We start from the raw sequence: 26,310 nt of genomic DNA, 5'->3' as shown, positions 1-26,310 counted from the left end.
GCCTAGTTGGAAAGTCACTGTCGCACTTGTCATGAGGATGCCGGGTTCGAGTCCTGGGCAGTACTACATTTCAATTCCAGCATGCTGGCCTTTGATGGTTAGAATTAAAGTGCATTGTTGTTGTTAAAATGTATATCTAATCACTGGGACCCATTCAGTGTTGTACAAATACTTTCCCGCGTTCGTATACTTCCAATTGTACCATCATGGTGGAGATGAGTTGAACGCAAAAATTTCATATATGTGTATGTAACTCGAGCATACAAATATATAAGAAAAATGCGCTTAATCTCTATCTCTCTTGATAGCCTAGTTGGAAAGTTACTGTCGCACTTGTCATGAGGATACCGGGTTCGAGTCCTTGGCGGTACCACATTTCAAATTCAGTATGCCTGCCTTTGATGGCTTAGAATTAAAGTGCATCGTGGTTGTTACAATGTATATCTAATCACTGGGACGCATTCAATGTTGTACATATATATATATATATATATATATATATATGTATGTGTGTTTGTGTTTACCTAGTTGTATTTTGCGGGAGGAGAGCTATGCTCGTAGTGACCCGCTGTTGTATCTTTCCGCGTCCAGTTTTTTTCTTAAAGTCATGTATAGTTTTAGCCAGGGGTGTGGAGTCGGAACACAAAACCTCCGACTCCGACTTCGACTCCTCTATTTTTGGCACCACCGACTCCGACTCCGACTCCGACTCCTCTTCATGTAATTAACTGATTATGACCTACATATTTTATAAAGCCTATACAACACATATACGCTCCAATCTTGAGTAGACTTATATCATTATAACTGGTTTATATCATAGAATAAATATATATGTTATAGTGTAGCTTTCCTATGTTTGACCTCTTTATTAATACTTTATAAGTGAAGTAGAGACAACAATTTTGAAAGGATATTGAAGAAAAATCAGTATAAAAAAGATTCTATAATGTAAGGCATTTGGCATAACATATATCTTTGCAAATAAGTGATAAGTATATTTCAAAAACAAAAATACTGTACTTTATAACAAAGGTTGAGATATAACCTTTGTAAAGGATATGTAAACCTAATAATAAAAAAGAATACAATGGAAGATTTTTTTACATACATAGTTTTGCAAATACAAAAAAAATGAAAATATTTTATAAAAAAAGAAGTAGGGAAATTTCTTGAAAGGAAACAGTAAATATAGAGAAATAAACCTTATTGATACGAGTACGGTACAAGGTCGAGTGTTACAGCTGAACATATAAGATACTGAAAGGTATACGTATCATACATACTTTTTGGGTATCATTATCCTTCATATGTTTTCATACCTTCTTTTGTCTTAATATACTGAAATTACTGACACAAGTACCTCTTGGTTTAAGTACATACTGATACTGCTATGCGATTATTGCGATGGACATTATTCTGGTTCTGGAACCGATCTTATCGATACGAGTACAAAACAAGGTACAGCTGAACATGTTTGAAACGTAAAACTTTTTTTTCAACTTTAGATATCCTTAATTCAATAATTCATTGTCAAAAAGTATAGAGGGGAAAAAATAAGAGGAAAGGAAAGAAGATATAGTATTATTGCGCTAGCCTACAGTTGAAATCATAATTATCCTACTGTTTGGCAACACAGCAGTGGGAGAAACCACCAAACTGGTGGAGTGATGGAAACGATGCATACGGAACGTGACAGGAATATTACAGCTCCCGTGACTGTGTGTCAACAGAAGGTGTAAAATTGAGGTGTTTAATTTATACAAGTAATACTTTGGATGTTTATCGGTCTATGTATAAATTTGAAAGCCAGCGTTGCACAAGGACGTTTTGGGGATTTAGTGGAATGACCACGAAGCTAAGACGATGAGATTTATTACATTTTATAAAATTATGTTTCTGTTTTTATATAATCTACTTATAAGGAGTGTGCACTGCATAACTCTACAGACTAAACGAAGGCCTTATAAAGTGTAAATAACTGGAGTCGGAGTCGGTATGTTTTTACCGACTCCAACTCCAGTGACACCGTAATTGCTTCCGACTTCGACTCCGACTCCACAGCCCTGGTTTTAGCACTCATTGTTTCCTCTTTCAGTTTGTTCCAGATATCTATTACTCTGTGTGGAATACTTTTCTTTCTCAGATCTCTTCTGTAACTGTCCTTCTTAAGTTTCTTCTGTGTCCTCATGTAGCTCTTCTGTCCCATTTTACTGGGTCATCCATATCAAGAATTTCCATCCCTTTCATAATTCTGTAAATGGTTATCAAATCACCTCCTTCTCTTCTTTGTTCTAGGTTTGGTAAATTTAGTGTGTCCAATCTTTGTTCGTATGTCAAATTGCAAATTGTTGGTGTCATCTTTGTTCGTATGTCAAATTGCAAATTGTTGGTGTCATCTTTGAATTCTTTCTAGTTTTTTTTACTAGGTGTCCATAGAGACGCTGCGTATTCCAATTTTGGTCTTATCAGTGTAACTAGTATTTTCTTTACCATTTCTTCATCCATGTAGTCAAAGGCCATTTTAATTTATCTTAATAAGTTGAAAGTTTCTCCGACTAATTTGTTGACATGTTTGTCTGGTGTCATGTCGTTTGAGATAGTTACTCCTAGGTCCCTTTCTGTGTTTACTTTTTTTACTTCCTTTGTACAAATTTTATATTGACCCGAAATTCTATTTTTGCTTTTTCCAATTTCCATTATACTGCATTTCTTAATGTTAAAATTAACTTCACTCTTTTGACTCCATTTCCAAACTTTGTCCAGGTCTTCTTGAAAAAATTTACAATCTTCCTCTGTACTTATCATCTTTAATATTTTCGCATCATCTGCAAAGAAGTTCAAATAACATGTTTTCCACGCCTTCATCCATGTCATTGATATAGATAGCAAACATTATCGGAGCCAATACAGAGTCTTGGGGGACTCCGCTTATCATATCTTCCCGATTTGATCCTTGTCTCTAAGTACCACCCCCATTTTTCTTCCGTGTGTGTGTATGTATGTATGTATGTATGCGCGCGCACATGCACACACACACCACACAATCACACATCTAAATCTCCACCCGTTTCAAATCTGTATCCTACTGGGTGCCATCACATGTAGGCATCCCCAGACACGAAAAAGCTGGCAAGGAGGTTCATAAAGCTATATTCTCCCTTTTTGATATCTCCACTCTACTGCTTGTAAGTATATGACAAAGACGATGAGAATACAGCCAGCAAACCATCCACACATCTAAACATAACGGATATTTTGAAACAACAGTAACACCCCAAAGGACAGGGGATTCCGGCCGGAACTAATCACACCACAATATAGAAAACGACCCTTCCGTTTGCCAAAATAAAGTTCCCCTCACGATACCATACACGGTGACAGAATAAAAGATATACACAATAACACAACACTCCGCAACAACCACCTAATACAATCCTCTCAAATAGCAATAACTCCACAGGAAATAATAGACGACAAAACACCGATAATGGTATCATTTCTTCACAACTTAATTAAATGACTTTCAACTAAATTATGGATACCTTCGACTAACCAAACCAAGCACGATATTTCCACAAGGTTGGAAGAACTGGTAAAGTACAATCCAAAACAACAACATCAACACATCATCCTGATTATCGTTATCATTTTCCTCGTCTTCTCCTCCTCCTCCTTATCATCCTCATATTAATTTTCATCCTTATCATCCCCATTAATATAATGTCTTTATCATCATCTTTTTATCTTCATCTTCCTCATGATTTTTATCGTGATTCTCATAATAATTCCCACTATCATCATAATTTAATCTTCATCACCATAATCATCTTTATTCAATTAATTTTCACCATCATCCTCATCCTTCTGTTCATCCTCAGCTTCATTCTCATCATCGTTATCATTCTCCTCCTCTTCATTGATCTCACCACCACTACTACCACGACCATCATCATCACCATCGTTGTCGTCATCATCATCACCATCATCATCGTCGTTGTCATCATCATAACATAATCACAATCAACATGATCATCATCGTAATTATCATCATTCTCTTCACCATCCCTCTCAGCCTCTTTCTACTCATTATGACCCTTATCCTCCCCCCTCATTATGATCCTTACCATTATCACTCTCGTTATCCTCCCCCTTTTTCTCATTTTCCTCTTCCTACTCCTTATCATCATCAGCATCGTCTTCATAATCACATTCCTTATTATCATCAGCATTCTTTTGAATGCCCTCCTCCTCCTTCTCATCATCGTCCATTATCCTCACCAGAGACCAGTGAAGGGTATCTGTCTGTCTGCGGTAGTCCTGGAAGATGGACAGCAGAGTTGCCAATTTTCAAAGTCCACTAGCCCTCTCACCTTCATCAAGGGGGGTCTGAGTCACGCTGTCTTCGAGCTGAGCCCGAAATATCTCTCTATCAGCTTCAGGTTCTTGCACCCTTTCACACATGGAGTGCTGACAGATGTCGACAGCTCCCCTTCTATTTTCAGACAGTTACATAGAACCAGTCACACATCAATACAAAACAGACAGCAGTCCAATATTTATTTCCAGAATCCAAAGAGATTTGAGGGAGGGCCTTGCCCTGTGGAATGTTACCAAACGCTTTGTAACTGCGGGTTTTCCACTTAGTGAAATTCAAGGCGTTATTCTCACCATGATCATTATCTTTAGCACCATCATCATGCTGTTATCATCGTCATAATTATCCACACACTCTTATGATCTTTATTATAATCATCATCGTTATGAATTTCCAACTACTCCTCCTCTTCCTCCGTCTCCTCCTCTTCCTCTCCCTCCTCCTCATGTGCTGCACTCTGTAAACAAAACCGCATACTAGGCGGGACTGGCTGCAAGCGACTACTTGTTCTCAAAGCTAGCATTATTAAAAGTGTAGTGTAATTAACAATGGATAAAGCTAGCAGTGCCATTCGTAGGTATGTAGAGTATATTCTTAATGTTTTTAGTTAATATACTTTTTTGTTAGAGTTGCAAAGTCATCTGTAACAATGAATGTATGATCTCAAGTCTGTCGTCAGTTTCATATGACTGTTGTAATATCTTTATATTCTAATGCAGTTCACAGGCTTCTTAATACATCATTATTGTTATTACTATTATGAAGCTCGGTTAGAGGCTGACAATTTGAACAAGAGAAGTAGAATTAGTGCATTTTCACACATCAGAACTTGAGAATGTAAACAAAGCAGCAATATTTGTCACCCAGAATTTGAAGGCTGTCTTGTATGATGTCATCTCCGCTTTTTTTCTGCCCGAAAGAATAGAACAAAGAACATGCTTGATGACAATAGAAAGGGTATTGTCCTAGTGTTTTACTCATGATTCCACACTTCGTTTTGAAAATAGTATCTACACTTTTTGATTGTCAAGAGGGTCTTCGTTTTAACTCTTATCGAAGTTAATTTCTGATTAGTATTATGCCAGCGTAAAACCAGCGACAAAGAAACAGGAAAGTTTGGATAGCGAATCGGGTCGAAAGGGATTAGTTAGGAAATTTGTGGTTGTTTCCTTTTGTTTCCTTGATTGTTTCACTGTCCCTTTTTTATTATGGAGACATTTTTCTTGTAATGAGATGACTTTCAATAGAAACTCGCCACAGAGTAATTATTATTTTTACAATTATAATAATAATAATTAGTTTATCATTTTTATGGCAAAATCTGATGTTTGAAATGAAGGGTAGGAAAAAGATGGGGCTTGTTTGTTAGAATTTCAGAATAAACTTGCCAATATTATAAGTTTCCATGACATAGCATCCCCACACTTGCAGTTTCAATAATGGTTAACAAACTTTTTAACTGGAAAACGTTGTAGAGTAATGCAAAACAACCATATATATGAGACAAAAGGAGTACAGATATAGTCCCCCAAGGAACAATACCCTCACCAACATTATTCAACCTACATAAGTGATCTCTTTATATCAAATGTAGAACATAACACCAAAGTATTTGCCCATGCAATTACGGAATGCTAAGAATGGCTCAACTTTCTTAGACAAACTAGAATAGTGGCTGAAACAAAATAGAATGGGGGCCTTCCCTCAGAAATCAACAGTAACATTGTTCACTTTCAGGACAGTTCTGTAGAACCATACCACAGCATGGTACTCAACAGTCTAGAATATATTTATACATACATATACCAAGGGGAATTTCCCCCTTACAAGGGAGGTAGCCAAAATTAAAAGGCATAATTTCACTCCCACACATTTCATCCCTGAACATTCTACTCCCATTCACCACCCCTCCCTCCCTCCCTCTCATCTTGGCTCCTCCTGGATGACAGATCATCCCTGCATCTCGCCCATCGCCCTGGGTTAGAAGCATATCCATAGCAAGGCCGCTTCATTTAATTGGCGACCCCCCTTTCCGTCCCCTCATGCAGAAACATTGAAAACTGGGAGAAATCTCTTTGGGCTGTGTCAAAATATCATTCACACAGACCCACTCCCTAACCCTAACCCTTATCTCACATCCACTCCCTTCCATGCATCACATTTTCATCCATACACAGTCATTCTCCACTCACCCCTATCTTCTGTCTTTTCTCTTCCTCAACAGACATCCCCTCTTGCTCAATGCCCCTTTTACGCCATGCATCCATCTTATCCTCAGTCACCCCCTCATGTTCACTCCATCCACCTCTGCCTTCCACACTTCTTTTAATAATCTTTCTTCACTCATTCTTTCCTTATGTCCAAACCATCCCAATACTCTTTCATCAACCCTGTCTGCCATCTTCTTTTTCACCCCCGCTCTTCTCTTCACCTCCTTATTTCTCACTCTATCCAACCTTGTAACACATATCATACTTCTCAGATATTTCATTTGAAACACATTTAAACTTTTCCTCTCTTATGTTCCATGTCTCTGCCCCATATTGGCATAATCACCCCTTCATACAATCTCTTCATAGCATCAATTCCCAAATGTCTAGTTCTTATTATACTTTTTTAATCTCTCAAGGCTATTACTTGTTTCTCTCAATCTGCAATCTACAAGAATACAAAGAGGCTCTATAAATTGCACAAAGCACCACATGAAAATGAGAGGCACTTAATTTTGTGCAGAAACCCTTAGTTCTGCCTGCCCATCTCACTATATAGCATGAATGCAGCCAGTTGGAAAAAACACTAAAGTATCTGCAACAACCTCACAGTGGATAAAAAAAAATAGCATTTATGCCCCTTACCTCAACAAGTGCCAACCAGCCCTTAAGTGAGTATTCTCATAAGTGGAATTCAGATGTGACCCTGTCCAAATTTCATTTGTCCAACCCTGAGGCATTCAGTGCTCTGCTAGGCCTTGGTGCAGTTATGGCAGCCATATACAGCAGATACTCTATGGTAGCTTGTTGGGGGAGTATCACTATCTGGGCTTGTGCCAGGTGGCTGTATCTTACAGTCTGTCACCCTGCTGATAATGGCATGAACCTTGGGCATCTGGAGGTATCCATTTTGGGAATGTAGTCATACATTCATTGTGCCATGTAGGATATCATGATGAAAAGTCTAACTTAAATGGATGATACCTTTATTTGAAGACATTACAACTTGGCCAAGTGGGAACTGACTCACTCATGCACATCAGGCCCTGCTGAACCAACCAGAAGATGCCAATTAGACTAAAACTCCCACAGATGCAACCCCTCCCTTCCTCATCAAAAACATCAAAAGGGCAATGAAGGAATTGAAATACCCATATTGAAGGCCCAGGGAAGATCTCAAACATCCATCACCTCAGCCCAAATGCAATGAGAGGAACATAGTGGATTTAGGCAAGGTAGATGGTGCTTGGATAAAATTTTTGTAGTAAGACAGATATGTGAGAAATTTTTGGCAAAAGGTAAGGATTAAGGATGTTTTTGGTCCTTTGTGTATTTGGCAATGGCTTATGACATGGTTGACAGGAAGACATTATGGGAGGTATTATAGATGTATAAAATTCTGGTGTGCAGCAACGGCTGCCATGTGTACAATTCATCATACTACTCGCATTATAAAATATAAAATCACTGCTGTTTTACTTGTTCTATTTTATTCTGAGTAATAATAAGCACAGAAAACGTAATCAAACCAGTTCACAGAATTCGGGGGTAAGTCATGTACAACTACAAAAAAATATATATACCTGTATATAATCAAGATGCCGAAGCAGGCATCTTCGTGTGCCCATTCGCGGCTCATGATGCCTACATAGACATCATCATACTGAAGTGGTTAAGGACAGTCTAAAGCTGCTATGTGAATAGTAGAGCTTGTGTTAAGGTTGGGAATGGTGAAAGTGAGTGTTTTATGGTGAAGTTGGGGCTACATCAAGGTTATTATATGTCACTGGTTGTTCAATGTGTACAAGAATGGGGTGGTATGGGAGGTAAATGTGAGGGTGATGGGCAAGATTGGAGATGGTTAGAAAGGGTAGAGGGAAATGGGATGTGAGTCAGTTGTTTTTTGCTGATGACATGGCCCTTGTGGCTGGGTCAGAGGATCTAAGGCAGTGACAGAGTTTGGGAAGATATGTGATAGGAGGAAGTTGAAAGTAAATATGGGTAAAACCAAGGTGGGTGGAGGACAGAAATAACCCTTCATCCACAAGGAGCTAAGATAAGAGGGAAACAAATGGGTAATGGTTGGTTACCTCCCCCCATAAGGGGAAAGAAGTCTTTTAATATATAGATTGCTATGGAGAAAAAATTAAAATTAATACTCCTTCTGGCTTTACAGGTCAGGTGTACGATTAAGGTCTATGTCTCAAGGGCATGGTGAGCTATGTATGATCATATCACAATTGGGGGAGGCACGTAACACTTTGAAGAGCTTCATTCAAGCCCAAGCAGAAGTTGCAGAAGATCTTCTTAAGTGGGCAAGTGGACAAGAAAATAGAGCTATTCAGGAAACATTTGCACATTTAGCTGAGCTTTCATATGTCTGGACAGAAGTTCAGAGAGACTTTTCAGGTAAGGCATACTTACAACTTTGTTTTATTGTACTATATTATAAATTTCCTGTGCAGAAATTAGCATTTGTCAAAATATTGGATATAAAAATTAAAAGGGAGGAGGAAAGGAACTTCAAAAGGGTTGTTAATAACAATTGTAAAGATGATGCCAAGTTCTTTAGATTTGTGTATGTGATTTGTGTAAGTTGTTAAAGAAGTTAGAAGAGGGGAAGAAACTTCTGCACTTTCTTGAAGACCTGAAGTACAATGAAGGGCTTTCCAAAAATCTACAAACTTGGAATACCCTTTGGGCCCATTAGATCAGGCAAATAGAGCACTCCACATAGCCTAGCCTAAGTCTAGGCCTGAGTAGTTACAATGCTTCAAAAAGAGTGGCCTTTAAGCCCAAAAATGAGTGAAGAGACTGTAAGGACTGATGAGGAGGAGGCTGCTGTTGATTTCCCTGACAGCCTTAAGTAGTGCATCTGGGATGGTAGTTTCTCCCACAGAAATGATAAATTATAATGAAACTAGATTGTTCTGGAAAAAATATTTCTGCCAAGAGCTTTGTAACCAAGGAAAATAATGCTGCCTCTGGCCACAAGACAGCTAAGGATCATTTGTCCTTGTGTTAGGGGGTAATACTGAAAGCATTTTGAAATTTGCCCCTTCTCATTCATGCATCTTGAAAACCCCAGGGCATTAAAAGGTTACATAAAAGAGCATTTACCAGTGATTTACAAGTCAAACTCAAAGGCATAGATGACAGCTGCCCTGAATGAGGAGTAAATTGTTTGCTCTTGCTGATACTGATTGCTTATGCCAACAAGAAAAACACTACTGACAGATTCTTGCTACTGATCAGTAATGCCTCAAGTCACCCTGAGTTCATGATTGATGCTGTGCCCAACTTGGAAGTTATGTTTGTGCTCAGAAATTCAATGTTGTTGCTGTAGGCTGTGGACTAAGGCATGATAGCAACATTTAACCCTGGATGACCACATTGTGGACAAATGCCCAGGATGTAACACTTAACCCCATACTATTCAAAACATAATGGAAGACTGCATTATACACAATCATGTATGCAAACAACACAACATACACTCCATAAAGGATTTGTGGGAATACCCTGTTTCAGCCGTGGCATTCCTTGGGGAGATGGGACTGCTCGGACAGACAATCTGGGGAACAACAACAACAACAACATTTAACCCATATTATCAGTAGCTCATGATGGCTGCTCTCCTCAGAGCAATTGATGGTCTGTTCCACAATTTGATTGAATATTTCTGGAAGGGGTAACACTAAGCATGCCATCCTTAGTATTGCACAATCATGGGCTGAAGCCTAGCCATTGATGGTGAACACCATCTAAAAAAATGTGTGGCTGAAGTGTCAATAATTTCACAGTATTTCTACAGGTGACAACAATTATTGCAGACATTGTTTATCAGTTTGACTGCTGAAGATATCATTGTATGCAGTTACAGAACAGCTTGGGAGATTGATTTACCAGACCAGTTTTATGTTATCAAAATGAAGATGCAAATCACAATTACCCATTCTTGATTGATAGAGATGAACCAGTCTTATGAGTAAAAGCAGCAACGACTGCAACAGCCTCTCTCTGCGTCTATGAACCAGTCTTGTAAAACTGTCAGTATATTTTGCTTTTATAATTTCATTGTTCAACTTAGACTTTTGTTCACAAAATCTAGAATGCCTTAGATGTTCTTTGATTTCATGTAAAGATGCTGAACAATTATCCAAAGAAACATCATTGTTAATATCTTGGAGGTACAATATGATATTTTGAGTAAATGGAACACTAACATTATTGAGTGATTTTGTTTTTTATTTTTCTTCAACAGATCAGCTCAAAGAATTCAATTCTCAATTTGAATTAATCCTTGAAGGTGAAAAACATGTTAGCCAGGCTAGAGAAAATTTTACGCTTAAGGGGCAAAAGGAAGCCAAGTTGAGGAACAAGCTAAAAAAAGCTGGGAAAAAGGTAAGGTAACAGATATATATATATATATATATATATATATATATACATGTGTGTGTGTTCACTTAATTGTATTTAAGTAGCTGTTGTGTTAAGAAACTGTGCCTTCAAGTGATGACACTGAGGCAATGGAAGATGGACTCCCCAAAAGCACAACATCCACAAAGGAAGGATTTTCTACTAGCCCACTGGCTAGAACAGTTTGAATTCCCCTCACCTCCACCCAGAGGTGGCTGGTACCTGGTTCTCAGAACAAAAGAATAGATAAACGTTCTCTCACTCATTCTGAATACCCAAACTTCCCTCCATCCTATACCCTACATCTTTTCTGTTAGGAAAAGCAGGTCACTGGTGCCTGCTCTCATGCAACTGAGTGACATTACAATAATTGTTGGCTCAAGTTTCACTGATTCAAAACTTGCTGCCCCACAGTAGCTAGCCACAGTCCTCTCAATGGAAAGACACATTGAGTAAAAGCAGCAACGACTGGAACAGCACTGTAGGAGAGAGGCCAAACGCAGAGTATAGGATACAAAATATTTAACGTTTCACCCAACAGGGCTTCTTTCCGAAGAAGCCCTGCTGGGCGAAACATTAAATATATTGGATCCCATATTCTGCGTTTGGCCTCTCTCCTACAAAGAAACATTGAGTTTTTGATTGTTTTGTATTGATATATTTATCTAGTAGTAATTTGCCCATTTGTGGTATGTAGGGTAAGAGCTATGCTCATATGGGTTATATCTCTGATTCCCCTAATCCCCTTGGTCAATTTTGACTTTGAATTGTCCCATGTTGTTTGACTTTACTATTCCATGAGTCAATAATCCTGTATGGAAAACTCCATTATTTAATGTCCTTCAAACATGTAATATTTTTTATAATTTCTTTTCATAGCCTCTGGTTCTCCTTTGTTCCCACACTAAGAGATTTTCTTGATCAAATATGTCCACATCTTTCCACAATCAACAAGTATTAGAGGGACTTAGGGAAGAAAAAGAAGTGATCTAAAAGCAGTGTTGTGCACCATGAAAGGCACAGACAAATTTAATAAAGATCTTTTAGCATAGGAAAAAAGGAAAACCAGAGGCCATGAGATAAAAATGGAAAAAGGTTTGATGTTTGAAGAACATTAAAGAATAGAGTTGTTCATATAGGATTATTAATTCATGAAATAGTAAACCAAATAACATGGGACAATTCAAGGTTAGAACTGGAACTGCCTAGTGTAGGGCTTTGGTCTTTTGCAGTCTCCTTCATTCTTATGTTTTTAACTCAGAGGTAGGACCTTCTGAGCGTAGCTCTTATCCTGTATACCACCATTGGATAAATACAACTAGGTAAATACATTAATACATCACTTTGAATACCAAAAATGCAAAGTATTGCCAATTGGCAAAAACTCAGAAACACCCTAAGTGAATAACTTAATGGGAAGTGGAACATTTACAAAAGAGTAGATAGATCTGGGAATATTGATCATAAATACCTTTTTATCCAACAAACATATCAGTAAGGTTATGGGTGAGACATACATAATATAAAGGAACATAAAAGTGGCTTTTCACAATATGGATGAAGAGATCATTTAAAAAAAATCATAGATAACCTAATCCACCCAAGATATATGCAGTAGTGGTATGATCTCTACACAAAGTGAAATGTGTAAACAAGATTGAGAGAATACAAAGAGCAGTGACCAAATTAGTTCCTAGCTTTGCAGGTAATTCATACAAGGAGAGACTAGAAGTATTGGAAGTACCATTTATTATTAAAAGAAAGAAGAGAAAGGGGTGATTTCATTGCAGTACTCAGGCCATTGAAAAGAATGAACAAAACTGACAGAACAATTTTTAGGTCTTGAATAAAGGCATCATGAGAGTTCAGTAGAACAAACTGAGAAAGTGCACGTCTTAAGACAAAAATTTTAAAAATTAGATTTCTGCAAAGATGAAACAGTTCTGGAATTGGTAGAAGGTGGTATAGACCAAAGTAAAACCATAAATAGATGGAAAAAAAGGAATATTAGAGAATAATAGAAGGTACCCCACAAGCATCACTCCTGTATAATACTATTAGGTAAATAGAGTGTTATCATCAGCTGTTGAGCATTTTGATGTATGATTCCCCTTTGTCCATTTTGGATGTCAAGTGGTGAGATCTTTCATAAAGAGAAAATAATGATTATGGGCTGTAATACTAGTTGCAATGCTAACCTCTTCTCAAGCATTCCATCACCAGGTCCAGAACATAACACCAAAACCCTCATCTACACAGGTGAACTGATGATAATATCCTTGCATAACAACTAAGCTAAGAACACCCAAATTTGTTTAGACAAGCTAGAACAATGGCTCAGAAACACTAAAATGGAAGCCTTACTCCAGAAATCCTCAGTAACGTTGTTCATTCTGGATAACTATGATTAAAGAAAATATCTTCTTTATACCTTCAACCTGAATGTCAAAGATCTGACAGTAAAAATCAACTAGAAAATAGATATACTGAAATTATTCTCAAACATGGGCTTTGGATAACAGAAGGAAACTAATCAGTCTGCAAACAATTCATAAGAACCACACTTGGCTATGGTTCCACAGCATGGATCCCAATAGTTAGCAAAACATGTATAGGCACTTTATAAACTATAAAGATAAGAGATTAAGAATAATAACAGGATGCACTAAAACCACCCCAACAAATTACTTATACTCAGAAACCAAAATCCTCCTCATAGAATATCATACAAAGATGATAGATATACATTTCTATGCAAGAGCCATCAACCTCACTCACTCATCTCATTGCATTGCACAAATATACCCAACAGAAAAAACTACCATCCAAATGTGTACAACAATCTAACACCAGTAATATACAATACATCCACAGAAAAACACATTCACACCCAGATTATAAAACAAACTCTCTAAGACTGACCACCAGACATATACTCCACCAAACCCATCCCAGTATCATTCCCACAGAAAAATCCCTCTCAAGAGAAGCAAGAATCACACTAGTACACTTGTGTTTAGGACACCATCCATCAAAGACAGTACCATCACAAAATAGGCATGATTACAGAATCACACTACCCTAGATACAGCCATCACACAGAAGAAACTGAGCACTTCTTCCTACTCTGCCCTACACTAACAATCCCTAGACAAAAACACAAAATTTCTTCCTTGAGTGACTTATGGATCCATCCGGGGGGCTATTGCCAGTTACTTAAGAGCTGTTGGTCTCACATAAGAGACCTTGGGGAATGTATTGATTTATTATAATGCCAGAAAACTTGCAACCAACAAACATCTTACTGCATGATCTCTCCATTCTAAATATGGAATATATCAACATACAGTATTTTCATACACACAATCTAACAGTAGTAATGTAATACCACAACTACAAGATAGTTACTAAGATCATACAAATATACCTGAAAGAGCTGGAAAAATGACTAGCACAGAGAAATAGAATTAGTATAATTCTATGATAGCTTTAATTTAGTTATTTTCTTTATTAATAGATGTTGATATACATGCAGGTACCACCAGAGGAGATAAAATCAATGGAAGAGAAATTAAGTCAGGCAGAGCGGGCCCGAGATCTTGCCCACTTAGAAGGTTTGATTAAGCTTTTTTGTTTCATTTCCCTATGCACTCAAACCTCAATTTAAGGGACCTCCATTTAAGGGATATTGGATTTAAGGGATTCCATATGTTACCTGACAGACAGGACCATTCAAAAAGTCTTCCTTGGACCTGGAGTGGAAGCCCTGAGTCCTGAACATGGCTCAGTAGATGGATGTGTATATTAAGATAGAAGAACAACAAGATCATTATTTTGAAATAATATATAATGTCTATGTTCAACATATCGATAAGTTTCTTTATACCATACTCATGAAATAATATTTGTAATATTATAAGTAAGAGTGAAACAGTCATGGGAATTCATAATAAGCTTGTCTTAATATGTAGGAAAATAATGGACATTTTGAAGTACAGAACAAGTTGATTTATTTAGTCCCTTGAATTAAGGCATAGGTGTAATTCTTTTGCATGTTTTTCAGTATTATTATTTTTTTTTATATATTTACTTTCTTTTCCTATTAGTAGGTTCAAATTGAAGTTTTTCACAAAACAGGCAATTCTTGATAAGTATTGTGGTATATCCCCTGTCTCACTCACTTGGCACAGTGGGCTGTAATTTAACCTAAGTTGGGCAGATACAACATTATGTCTCCTTACAGCCAGATCTATGTCTTTGTCTATGTACATGTCTATAATACTTGTAGGAATGAGAGGAAAAGTGATTGTAGTGTTGGATAGTCACAGTCAAAGGTCTTGTCAGCATTCCTGTAGTGGTGTGTAGACAGATGAACAACTGAATGTATTCTCTGATTGTATTATGAGAAGGAACTGTGTGAGATGTCAGCTTCAGGTAAAGGTTCCCCACAGACAGTCATGGTGAGGGAATCCACTGTGTTATTAGTGGTTATTCTTATGTGAGAGGTGAATCCAAATGTATATTATAGGAGCAATCAAGGCTGTGGCTAGTTGACGTAGGATGTGGTTTACTAAGTTGCATGATTCAGGTTTTGTGGATGATGGGGCACAGAGAGTGGATTAGGAGTTATGGATAATCAGGCCAGTGTTTCTTGTATGCAACAGTAGATTAACAGCATCCATAAGTCCATGTAGCTCACTGGAGGTTGAGCTGGGTAGTCTGGTGGCAGTTCCATACTGAGTGAGTGGACAGTGCATCCTGCACTCCTGTCTGTCTGCAATGAGCCTTCAGAATAGATTGTGTAGGCGCAGGGAGGAAAGAAGTCACTTTAGTGATGGTTTCCAGAGCTCATTGTGTCTGTAGTAGGGGAATGTCTCTTGCAGATTTGTGTATAAGTAAAGGCTGGGAGTGGAATTCTCCAGGGAGGAGCCCATGAACAATTTCCTCCTCCAGAACATGAACTCCCAGTTTCTGTAATCTTGAGCAGATAGGTTGAGGTGGAGGGATGTTCTAATTACATTCAAGTATTGAGTAAGCATTTGCCAATGAAGTATGTTACATTAGCATATATCTGTTTCACAAAGGGAAGGAAGACTGAGTTCTTGCTGCATGTTGGCAATTCTTGTGGAGATTGGACAGCCTGGGATGAGTCGCAGTTTTATTTAGAAATTTTTGAGTGGGTCCAATGCTGATCAAGGGAGTTGACAGAGCAGAAGGAAATTAGTCGACAAGAGAATAGATAAATGCTATGTATATAATTCTGGCCACTGGGATAGACTCCGACAGCTTTGTTGGTGACCCATTGAAGAGATACTGCTTTAGCTGAGCCAATAAATCTTGAACTAGAGGAGGTGCAAATTGCTGCATTGGGGTTGAGAGGGTAATGCAAACAGAGACTTGCAGGTAGACATACTGTGTACAGTGTGGTATTGCACTGGCATCCACTAGGAAGTCAGAAAGTGTTCATGGATTGCATTTGGAGAACATCCTGTACTTTTCTAGGGAGATAACGAGGCCACATGGGGATAAGTGCTGATTGTTGTGCCTGGGGCATTAGTGAGAAGAGGCAATGCATGAGGATATTGAATAAGAATGGACTGAGGATTCCTTGTTGTGCATTGTAGGGTGCATAGGTAAAAATTATAGGTGGTAATAATAGCCCCTTTGAAAAGTACATGGAATGATCTGTTATTCAGGTAACTTCATAGCCATCTGAAGAGATTTTCCTTAATCCTGAAATCCACAAACTGATCGAAGATAATGTCTTAGTTTGCAATATTGAAAGTAATTTTGAGATCTCAAAGGGCCACAATGCTGATGGGTTGGGAATGTAGGTGTACAGCTCAAGGAGAAAGTGGTGTGTGTTGCATTGTGGCAAAAAGCAATAGCCTGATGGAGAGTTTATTCCCAGGATGGAGCACGAGACAATTGAGGAGAATTCACTCCATCACTTTACTGGAACAGGATGTGAGGTAAATTGGTCTGAACATGTCAGCACCAGGCTTGGGAATGAGGATTATTATGCTAGTAATCTAGGTTTTCAGAACAAACCCATATCAGAGGCAAAGACTGTAGAGCTGGAGGAGAGGGTAACCTGATACCTTCAGGAGGAGGTGGAGGACTGAGTATGTAATACCATCCTCATCTAGTCCTGTCATTCTACTGCTTACAAGAGTCTGACTTAATTCTGCCTTGGTTATAAGTACATTGTCCACTTCATCTGTCCCTAGCAAAGCCACAGCCAGACTAGGAGCAATGAAAGTGAAGAAGGTTAGCAAGCAAGTCTAGGGGGGAATGAAAAGTGTTATAAAGAAATAGTTCTGGGAATGAATACAAAAAGAAGACTGTATAAAGGAGTAATGGTGCCTATGTTAAAGTATGGACCAGAGACTTGGAATTTGAAGGAAGCAGAAAGGAAGAACCTGAGTGTGTTTGCGATGAAGTGCTTAAGAAGTATATACTAAGGGTTACATGTGAGAGAAAGAGTTAGAATAGAAAGAGAGCTGGCAGATAGGACTGATCAAAGAATACTGAGGTAGTTTGGACGTAGGGAAAAAAAGTGAAGAAAGGGTAGCAAAAAGAGTGGAAAGCTGAAGTAGATGGTGGGAACTTAAGGGGAAGCCCAAGAATGAGATGGATGGATGAAGTAAAGGGGGTATTGGATGCAAGAGGAATGCTTGTTGATCAAGAAGGGGAGTGTAAAAGTTAGGAGTGAATGGTGAGTGGTTGCAAATGGGTGAGGAATTGACATAGTCCAAAGCTTTGCTTCTTAACCAAGAATTTATTGGTTTTGGCATAATGTGGGACAGGATGTCTGACAGTGATGTGAGAATTATAACATCATCATTGCTGGTGATTTCATTTTATTTTTTCCTTTGATTACATGAAAATAGTATGACATTTTAGGCTTTCTTCACTGGTCTTGACCCATTTTTTACAATAGTACTCTTTTCAGTGATGGACTAGCTGAGAGAATATGCTGTTAACTTTTTTTTTTTTTCCTTTAATTACATGAAAGTAGAGTATGATATTTTAGGCCTGCTTCCCCTGTCTTGACCCATATTTTACAATAATACTCTCTTTCAGTGGTGGACCGGGTGAGAGAGAATGAAGCTGTCAAAATGATACGACTGAAGGAGGGTCTAGTAAAGCTAGGTGGCTCATACTGTGAGTTAGCGCAGAAGTGCCTAGTTATTTTCACTGCTTACCGTGGTGTAGCTTTTGAGATTCCAGATGTACATGACAAAGATATACAGGATATTAGATACACAGGTATGTAGATAGAGATTTGTATCTAATATTGACATTTTTTACTGGCTGATTGCTCATTTGCTTATCATCATTAGGCCTAAGGCCTGTCCTGGTTGATAAGCCTATTCTGTCTTTCCTGGTGCCAGGTTCTTCAACCTGTGTGCAAGAAGTTCCCTAGTGTTGCAATTCTTCTTTTATATTGTCTATCATCTTTTCAAATCAGAAATATTGACCTCCCACAATCAACATGGTTTAAAGAAGAACCACTCCAGCATTCTACTTATAAATATCACACAAGTATAGGAAGGATTCAATAAAATAAAGCCACATCAGAAAGAATAGTTATGGTTGCTATAGATATAAATAAGACTTTTGACAAGGTTCCCAGACACATCAATATATGTACCTATATATCAAGGGGGCTTTGGGGAAGAGGGAAATGTCTGTTGAGGAAGGACGGGAGAGGACAGAAGACAGGGGTGAATGGAGAATGGTTGTATATGGATGATGTTGTGATTGCATGAGGTGGAATGGGCGGGGGGGGTGGGGGTGAGGTAGTATGTGTGAGCAAAAGTTGACGCAACCCGAAGGGATTTCTCCCCGTCCTCTCCTTTTATGCAATGGGGGGACGGAGAGGGGGGGTCGCCGATTTAATGAAGCGGCCTTGCTGTGGATGTGCTGTGTCTTGCGACACTGCTTCTGACCCAGGGCAGTGGACAAGGTGCAGGGATGACCCGTCATCCAGGAGGTGCTCAGATGGGAGGGAGGGTGGAGGGGTGTGGAGTGTATTCAGGGATGGAATGGGTGGAAATGATTTTATGCCTTTCCCTTTTTGGCTACCTCCCTTGTAAGGGGGAAAAAGCCTTGGTATATGTATGTATGTATGTATATACCAAGGGCTTCTTTCCTCATATTGCATCCTGTTATTACTGTCAGTGCTTTATTTTGTACATACATACATACATATACCAAGGCTTTTTCCCCCTTCCAAGGGAGGTAGCCAAAAAGGGAAAGGCATAAAAACACTCCCACCCATTTTATCCCTAAATACCCTCCACACCCCTCCCACCCTTCCTCTCATCTGAGCACCTCCTGGATGACGGGTCATCCCTGCACCCTGCCCACCGCCCTGGGTCAGAAGCAGTGTCGCAAAACACAATATTTTGTATAGTTTGTAAAATGTTTTATGTTTGTTTAACTGATTGTTTGGAACCATATTGTGAAAGCTTTTTGGGATGGTTCTTATGAATTGTTTTGAAAACAGTAATTAGAACTTCCTTCTGTTTTCTGAAGCCTGTACTTGCAATGGATTTTAATAGGTTTATTTTCTGATCCAGGGCAGTGGGGGAGATGCAAGGATGACCCATCATCCAGGAGAAGCCAAGAAAAGAGGGAGGGAGGGGTAGTGAGTGGGAGTGGAGTATGTGGGGATGAAGTGGGTTAGAGTGGATTTATGCTTTTCACTTTGGCTACCTCCCTTGTAAGGGGGAAAGGGTCCTTGGTGTGTGTGTATTTACCTGGTTGTATTTTACGGGAAGGATGTTTTTTGGGCTTTTATGGATCTGGAAAAGGCTTATGATAGGGTAGACAGGAAGGCACTGTGGGAGGTTATGCAGATATACGGGATAGGAGGAAAGCTTCTGCGAGCTCTCAAGAGTTTTTATGAGAGTAGTAGAGCTTGTGTCAGGATTGGAAATGGAGAGAGTGAGTGGTTCGAGGTAAAGGTGGGACTTCGTCAAGGATGCGTTATGTCACCCTGGCTGTTCAACTTATACATGAATGGGGTGGTGCAAGAGGTAAATGCAAGGGTAGTGGGTCAGGGATTGGAGATGGTTAAAGAAAATGGAGAAAAGTGGGAGGTGAGCCAGCTGTTGTTTGCGGACGACATTGCGCTTGTGGCAGGATCGGAGGAGGGATTGAGGAAGTTGGTGGCATAGTTTGGGAGAGTATGTGATAGAAGAAAGCTAAAGATAAATGTGGCTAAAAGTAAGGTGATGAGATGTACAAGGGGTGAAAGTGGCAGTAGACTGGAAGTGAGCATTAAGGGAGAGCGACTGGAGGAAGTGGATAGTTTTAGATACTTGGGTGCAAATGTGGCAGGGAAAGGTGGAGTGAAGGTGGAGGTAGAATGTAGATTGAGAGAAGCGAGTAAATGCCTTGGTGGATTAAAGAGTGTAATGAGGAATAGACATTTGGGAATGGATGCTAAGAGGAGACTGTATGAAGGAGTGATTGTGTCAACAGCACTGTATGGGGCAGAAACATGGAACATAAGAGAAGAAGAGAGAAGGAGTTTGAATGTGTTTGAGATGAGGTGTCTGAGAAGTATAATGGGGGTTACTAGGCTGGATAGAGTGAGAAATGAGGAGGTGAGGAGGAGAACAGGGGTGGAAAAGGAGCTGGGAGATAGGGTTGATGAAAGAATATTAGGATGGTTTGGACACATGGAAAGAATGAGTGAAGAAAGACTAGTAAAAGAGGTATGGAAGGCAGATGTGGAGGGAGTGAACATGAGGGGACATCCTAGGATGAGGTGGATGGATGGGGTGAAGAGGGCTTTGGGGAAGAGGGGAACGTCTGTTGAGGAAGGACGGGAGAGGACAGAAGACAGGGGTGAATGGAGAATGGTTGTATATGGATGATGTTGTGATTGCATGAGGTGGAATGGGCGGGTGGATGGGGGGTGAGGTAGTATGTGTGAGCAAAATTTGAGGCAGCCTGAAGGGATTTCTCCCCGTCCTCTCATTTTATGCAATGGGGAGACGGAGAGGGGGGGTCGCCGATTAAATGAAGCGGCCTTGCTGTGGATGTGCTGTGTCTTGCGACACTGCTTCTGACCCATGGCAGTGGACAAGGTGCAGGGATGACCCGTCATTCAGGAGGTGCTAAGATAAGAGGGAGGGTGGAGGGGTGTGGAGTGTATTCAGGGATGGAATGGATGGGAATGATTTTGTGCCTTTTTCTTTTTGGCTACCCCCCTTGTAAGGGGGAAGGAGCCTTGTTATATGTATGTATGTATGTATATATTTTATGGGAAAAGAGCTATGCTCATAGTGACCCGCTTTTGTATCTTTCAGCATCCAGTTTGACCTTAAATTTTTGTATAGTTTTTGTACTTACTGTTTCTTCATTCAGTTAGTTCCAGATATCTATCACTATGTGTGGGAAGCTATTCTTTTTCAGATCTCTTCTGTAACTATCCTTTTTAAGTTTGTTTTTGTGTCCTATGGTTTTTCTTCTATCCCACTTTAGTAAGTCATCTCTATCAAGGACTTCCATCCCTTTCATAATACTGTATATGGTTAGCAGGTCTCCTCTTTCTCTTCTTTGTTCTAGGGTTGGTTGTTCGTTTGTCAATTTGGAGAGTGTTGGTGCCATCTTTGTCATTGCCCTTTGAATTCTTTCTAATTTCTTTATGTTCTTTTTAGTACTAGGAGTCCATAGTGTCACAGCATACTCCAGTTTTGGTCTTATCACTGTAACTAATATTTTTTTTACCATTTCTTCATATACCATACATATACCAAAGGCTTTTTCCCCCTTACACGGGGGGTAGCCATTTCTTCATCCATAGTCAAAAGCCATTTTCAATAATCTTAATAAATTGAAAGTTTCTCTGACTAATTTGTTGATGTGTTTGTCTGGTGCCTTGTCATTGGTGATAGTTACTCCTAGGTCCCTTTCTGAGATGACTTTTTTAATTTCCTTTGTACCAAGTTTCTATTGTCCTGATATTCTATTTTTGCTTTTTCCAAATATCATTATACAACATTTCTTGATGTTGAAATTCACTTCACTCTTTTGACTCCATTTCCAGATTTTGTCCAGGTCTTCTTGAAATGATTTGCAATCTTCCTCTGTACTTACTCTCTTTAGTAGTTTCACATCATGTGCAAAGTAGTTCATATAACATTCCACACCTTCATCCATGTCATTTATATATAAGGTAAACATTATCGGAGCCAATACAGAGCCTTGTGGGACTCCACTTATCATTTCTTCCCAATTTGAGTTCTTGTCTCTGAGTACCACCCTAATTTTCCTCACATTCAAGAATTTTTTTATCCATTCCAATAATTTTCTTTGTATTCCACCTATTGTTTCAATTTTTCTTGGTAACTTTTTGTGTGGTACTTTGTCAAATGCCTTTTGTAAATCTGTGCCTTCACAACATGATTCCCAGCAATCAAAGCAACAAAGACATCCTGCAAAGAACACAAAATAAAACATTTAGAATGATAACCAGATGCCTTAAAACCACCCTAAGAAAACATCTACACACAAAAACTAAAATCCTCCCCATAAAACAGCATATGAAAATAATAAGCACAGTTCTGCTGCACAAGAGCCCCAAACCCATCCATCCTTTTCACCACATTACAGAAACACAACCAGCTGAAGAAAACAGCATCATACTTCTAGAATATTTACAATAACCTGCCATACCTCACATGTCCATACAAAAACATACACACTCAAATCACAAAACAAGCACTTGAGACTCAAACTCCATACTCTTCCTGAGTAAACCCTCCTGTTTGCATGAGTGTGTTCAATCCATCACCCAGCAATGAGACAGTATCTGCACAGAATAGGCTTGGCATTAGACTGAAATTTCCCCTCATGCAATCACTACACAAGGCACAGAATACCTCATCCTGTACTGCCCCACTCTCACCCTTCTCAGGTAACAATATCTCTTTCTTTTGCAACTTGTGGGCTAATCTTAGGCCAACAGAGTGATTGAGCTAATTGGGATGGAAAAGTAGAACATATCCAGGTTCTTAACATCTGGAGATTGCTATTCAATTCCAGGATTTAGAAGAAAGTCCTACAAAATAAACTCATTCATGGTAGTATGTAAATCCAGTAATTGTTGACATTGTTGGTAACTAAGATAAGATATTGCTGCAAATAAATTTATTTTAATATCTATATTGTTATTTCAATTACTAGGTGGAGGGACCTCAAAACTGCATGTGCAGAGAGCCAAAGATCAAGTTCGTGCATATCGTCGCTGCAGCCTCTCAGCAACCCCTCCAGTGCAAGAGGAACTTCCTCCACCCTACACTCCTTCTGTAGACAATTTTGATAAGTTATCAGTATCTGATAACCATAATATGCCTTTTTCTCCACCCCATGGTGCAAGAGGTGGTGGGAATACATCTTATTCTCCTTCTTATGGCCATCCAGGATCAGCATCTGCACCTTACCCTTCGTCCACATCAGTCAACTCCTCTGGAGCAGTCAGACCAATTTATCCAAATGTTCCTAACAGTGCATCACCTGAAGGTCAACAGTCAAACAGTGCACCAAACCTTGCTGAGGTTCATAGTCATACAAGTGTGCAGCACAAAAATTACACCAGTTCCTCATATAGTGACAGCTCCTACATCCCAGATATGTCCACATCTGTCCCAAATGTTCGTCACTCCAATTTGACATCAACACCCAATCCTGCCTCTGCACCTGTTACAAATTCCTACAACCCGTACTATGAATGGACACCACCCATTGGTGTTTCTCCTATAAATCCTAATGTAACTGGAATAAGATGTGCTGATGTTACCAACCACAATGTACCCAAGGGTAAAACTCACGATGCATCTGCAAGACCTCGGACAACACAAAACCACTTTGTGGAAAATGCTGAGGGTGAAGATTTAGTAGTTAGTGGAGCTATGAAAAAAGTAAATATAAAAGGAAAGTAAGTACAGGCTGCAGTCTGGTTGTGAGACTTCCAAGTATGAAAAATAATTGTTAGATGCTCCCTTTGTGGTAAGCAATATGTTTCCCTTTTGAAAAGGAGATTATTTAATACATTGATATGTATTATAGCATGACAGTTAACAATTTAGCCAGTAAATTTAAATTAACTCAGAATTGTGCCTCTAAGCTTACCTGTAATTTCTCTGTATATTGAAACACCTGTGTTTCCAATAAATAATTTAATTTTTTTTAATATGATTTGTAGTTTTCTTATAGAATTAAGATAGACTGAAAGACAAAGAAGATTTAGTGTTTTTATATATAGACATGGGACACCATTGATTTATTCATGGATAAAAGGGCTAAGGACACTAAATTTTTCTCCTCTGGAGAGAGGTGACTTGGCAGTGTTTCTTCAATGACTGCAATATGGGTTGTATTTTTGATGGCTGTTCCTGCCTCTCTCAGTGACATCACATTATTTAGTCATATGTGGCATCAAAGTAGATGGCTTGCAATTCAGCTACAAAGGTTTAGAGTTGGTAACTTGGACTAGTAAATTTAATTTTGCAAACAAGAATTAGGGAAAAAAGAAACTCAAATTGAACATTTCGAATAGTTCTTGGTGTCGAGCTACTAAGAAGTGTCATCAATTTATTCTCAATATTCATCATTTGTTATGATTTTTATCTTTAATCAGTTGTAAATATTTTCATGATAATTTTGCAAGTAATACGGCTTTTTCAGTTTACTAGTGCAACCTGCCAGGGGTGGTTGTGAGATTTATTATTATTATTATTTTTCTGAATTGTTGTGCTGTGCCTTGCTACATTGCTTATGAGCCAGGGCAGTGGGTGAGATGCAGAGATGACCTGTCATCTAGGAGGAGCCAAGAAAAGAGGGAGGCTGGGGTGGTGAATGGGAGTGGAGTATGTGGAGATGAAATGGGTGGGAGTGGATTTATGCCTTTTGACTTTTGGCTACCTCCCTTGTATGGGGGAAAAAGCCATTGGTGTATATATATATATATATATATATGTATGTATGTTTCTTACCAATCATATTCCATCTGTATACCAAAAAGGCTTCTTCCCCCTCTAAGGGAGCTAACCAGTTAATGCATATACTCACCCCCACCCATCCCACTCCCATTTGTTCCCCTTTCATCTTAGCTCCTTGAGGATGAAGGGCCATCCCTATTCCTTGCCCACTGTCTGGGTCAGAAGGAATGTAGCAAGACGTAACACATCTACAGCACAGCCCAACAGCCTAAGCTTGTTTATCTCCACTGCTTCATTTACATGGTGATCTTCCCTCCTTGTCCCCTCATGTGAAAATAGAGAAATACCTTTGTGTCATGTCAATTTATCATCCATTCACAACCATTCTCTGCTTACACTTATATCTTGCCTTCTTTCTTCCCTGCCAAACTAACTTTTCCCTTTTACTCAAGGCCCCCTTTACCTCATCCATCCATCTCATTCTGTCTTCCACCCCAGTTCTCTTCATTCACCTCTTGCCTTCCAATCCTCTTTTGCTAGTCTTCCTTCATTTATCCCAAATCCCACAAAATGAAAATAATTAACTTGTCACATCCACCCATAGTGGATTGGACAAGTAAATTGAAAACATCTATGAGTATGACTTGTGATTGCCTGTCATCCAGGAGCCAAAATAAGAGGAAAGGAGGGGGTGAATGGAAATTGAGTATGTGGGGATGAAATGGGTGGGAGTAGATTTTATGCTTTTGTTTTTGGCTACCTCCCTTGTAAGGGGGAAAAAGTCATTGGTATATGTATGTATTTATGTATTTGTGATTGTTTCTGACCCAGGACAGTGAGCAGGAGACAAGGGTGGCCCTTCATCCACGAGGAGCTAAGACGAGAGGGAGGAAAGGGTGGTGGATGGGAGTGGGTATGTGCCTGTTGACTTGGCTACCTCCCTTGTAATGAAAAAAAACAACTTGGTATATAGATATATAGTATATATATGGTATATAGAGAGGAGATTGTGTGAGGGGTTGATTGTGCCAACAGCACTGTATAGGACAGAAACATGGAACATAAGAGAGGAAGAATTTAAATGTGTTTGAGATGAGGTGCCTGAGAGGTATTGTAGGGGTTGCTAGGCTGGATGGAGTGAGAAACAAGGAGGAGAGTGGGGGTGGGGTCAATGGAAGAGTTTTGTGATGGTTTGGACACATGGAAAGAATGAGTGAGGAAGGATTATTTGGAGAGGTAGGGGGAGTGAACATGAGGGGGCAACCAGGGATGAGATGAATAGGTGGGGTGGGGGGGGCATTGGGAGGGAGGGGGGATGTCTGTTGAAGGGGGAGGAGAGAGG

At 39.2% G+C, this 26,310-nt stretch overlaps 1 protein-coding gene across 2 annotated transcripts; it reads left to right on the top strand.

Annotated features, from left to right (window-relative positions):
- The first annotated feature begins 3,057 nt into the window (after positions 1 to 3,057).
- LOC143034372 (uncharacterized) lies at positions 3,058 to 26,228 on the top strand. Of its 2 annotated transcripts, none has more exons than XM_076200331.1 (6): positions 3,058 to 3,188; positions 8,765 to 8,997; positions 10,853 to 10,992; positions 14,543 to 14,621; positions 18,094 to 18,279; positions 23,215 to 26,228. In XM_076200331.1, the coding sequence occupies exons 2-6, from the start codon at positions 8,787 to 8,789 to the stop codon at positions 23,967 to 23,969; spliced, it is 1,371 nt and encodes a 456-aa protein (XP_076056446.1). In that variant the 5' UTR covers positions 3,058 to 3,188; positions 8,765 to 8,786; the 3' UTR covers positions 23,970 to 26,228. The 2 variants fall into 2 exon arrangements, with proteins under 2 accessions (XP_076056446.1, XP_076056445.1); XM_076200330.1 differs by lacking the exon at positions 3,058 to 3,188 and adding an exon at positions 4,802 to 4,955 and having other exon boundaries at positions 23,215 to 26,227.
- The last annotated feature ends 82 nt before the right edge of the window (positions 26,229 to 26,310 follow it).

The sequence above is a fragment of the Oratosquilla oratoria genome, chromosome 17, assembly GCF_046742065.1.
Source record: "Oratosquilla oratoria isolate Oo_2021 chromosome 17, ASM4674206v1, whole genome shotgun sequence".
Lineage (NCBI taxonomy): Eukaryota > Metazoa > Arthropoda > Malacostraca > Stomatopoda > Squillidae > Oratosquilla > Oratosquilla oratoria.
The sequence above is the reverse complement of the archived record's forward strand: the minus strand, read 5'-3'. Positions and strand labels throughout refer to the sequence as shown.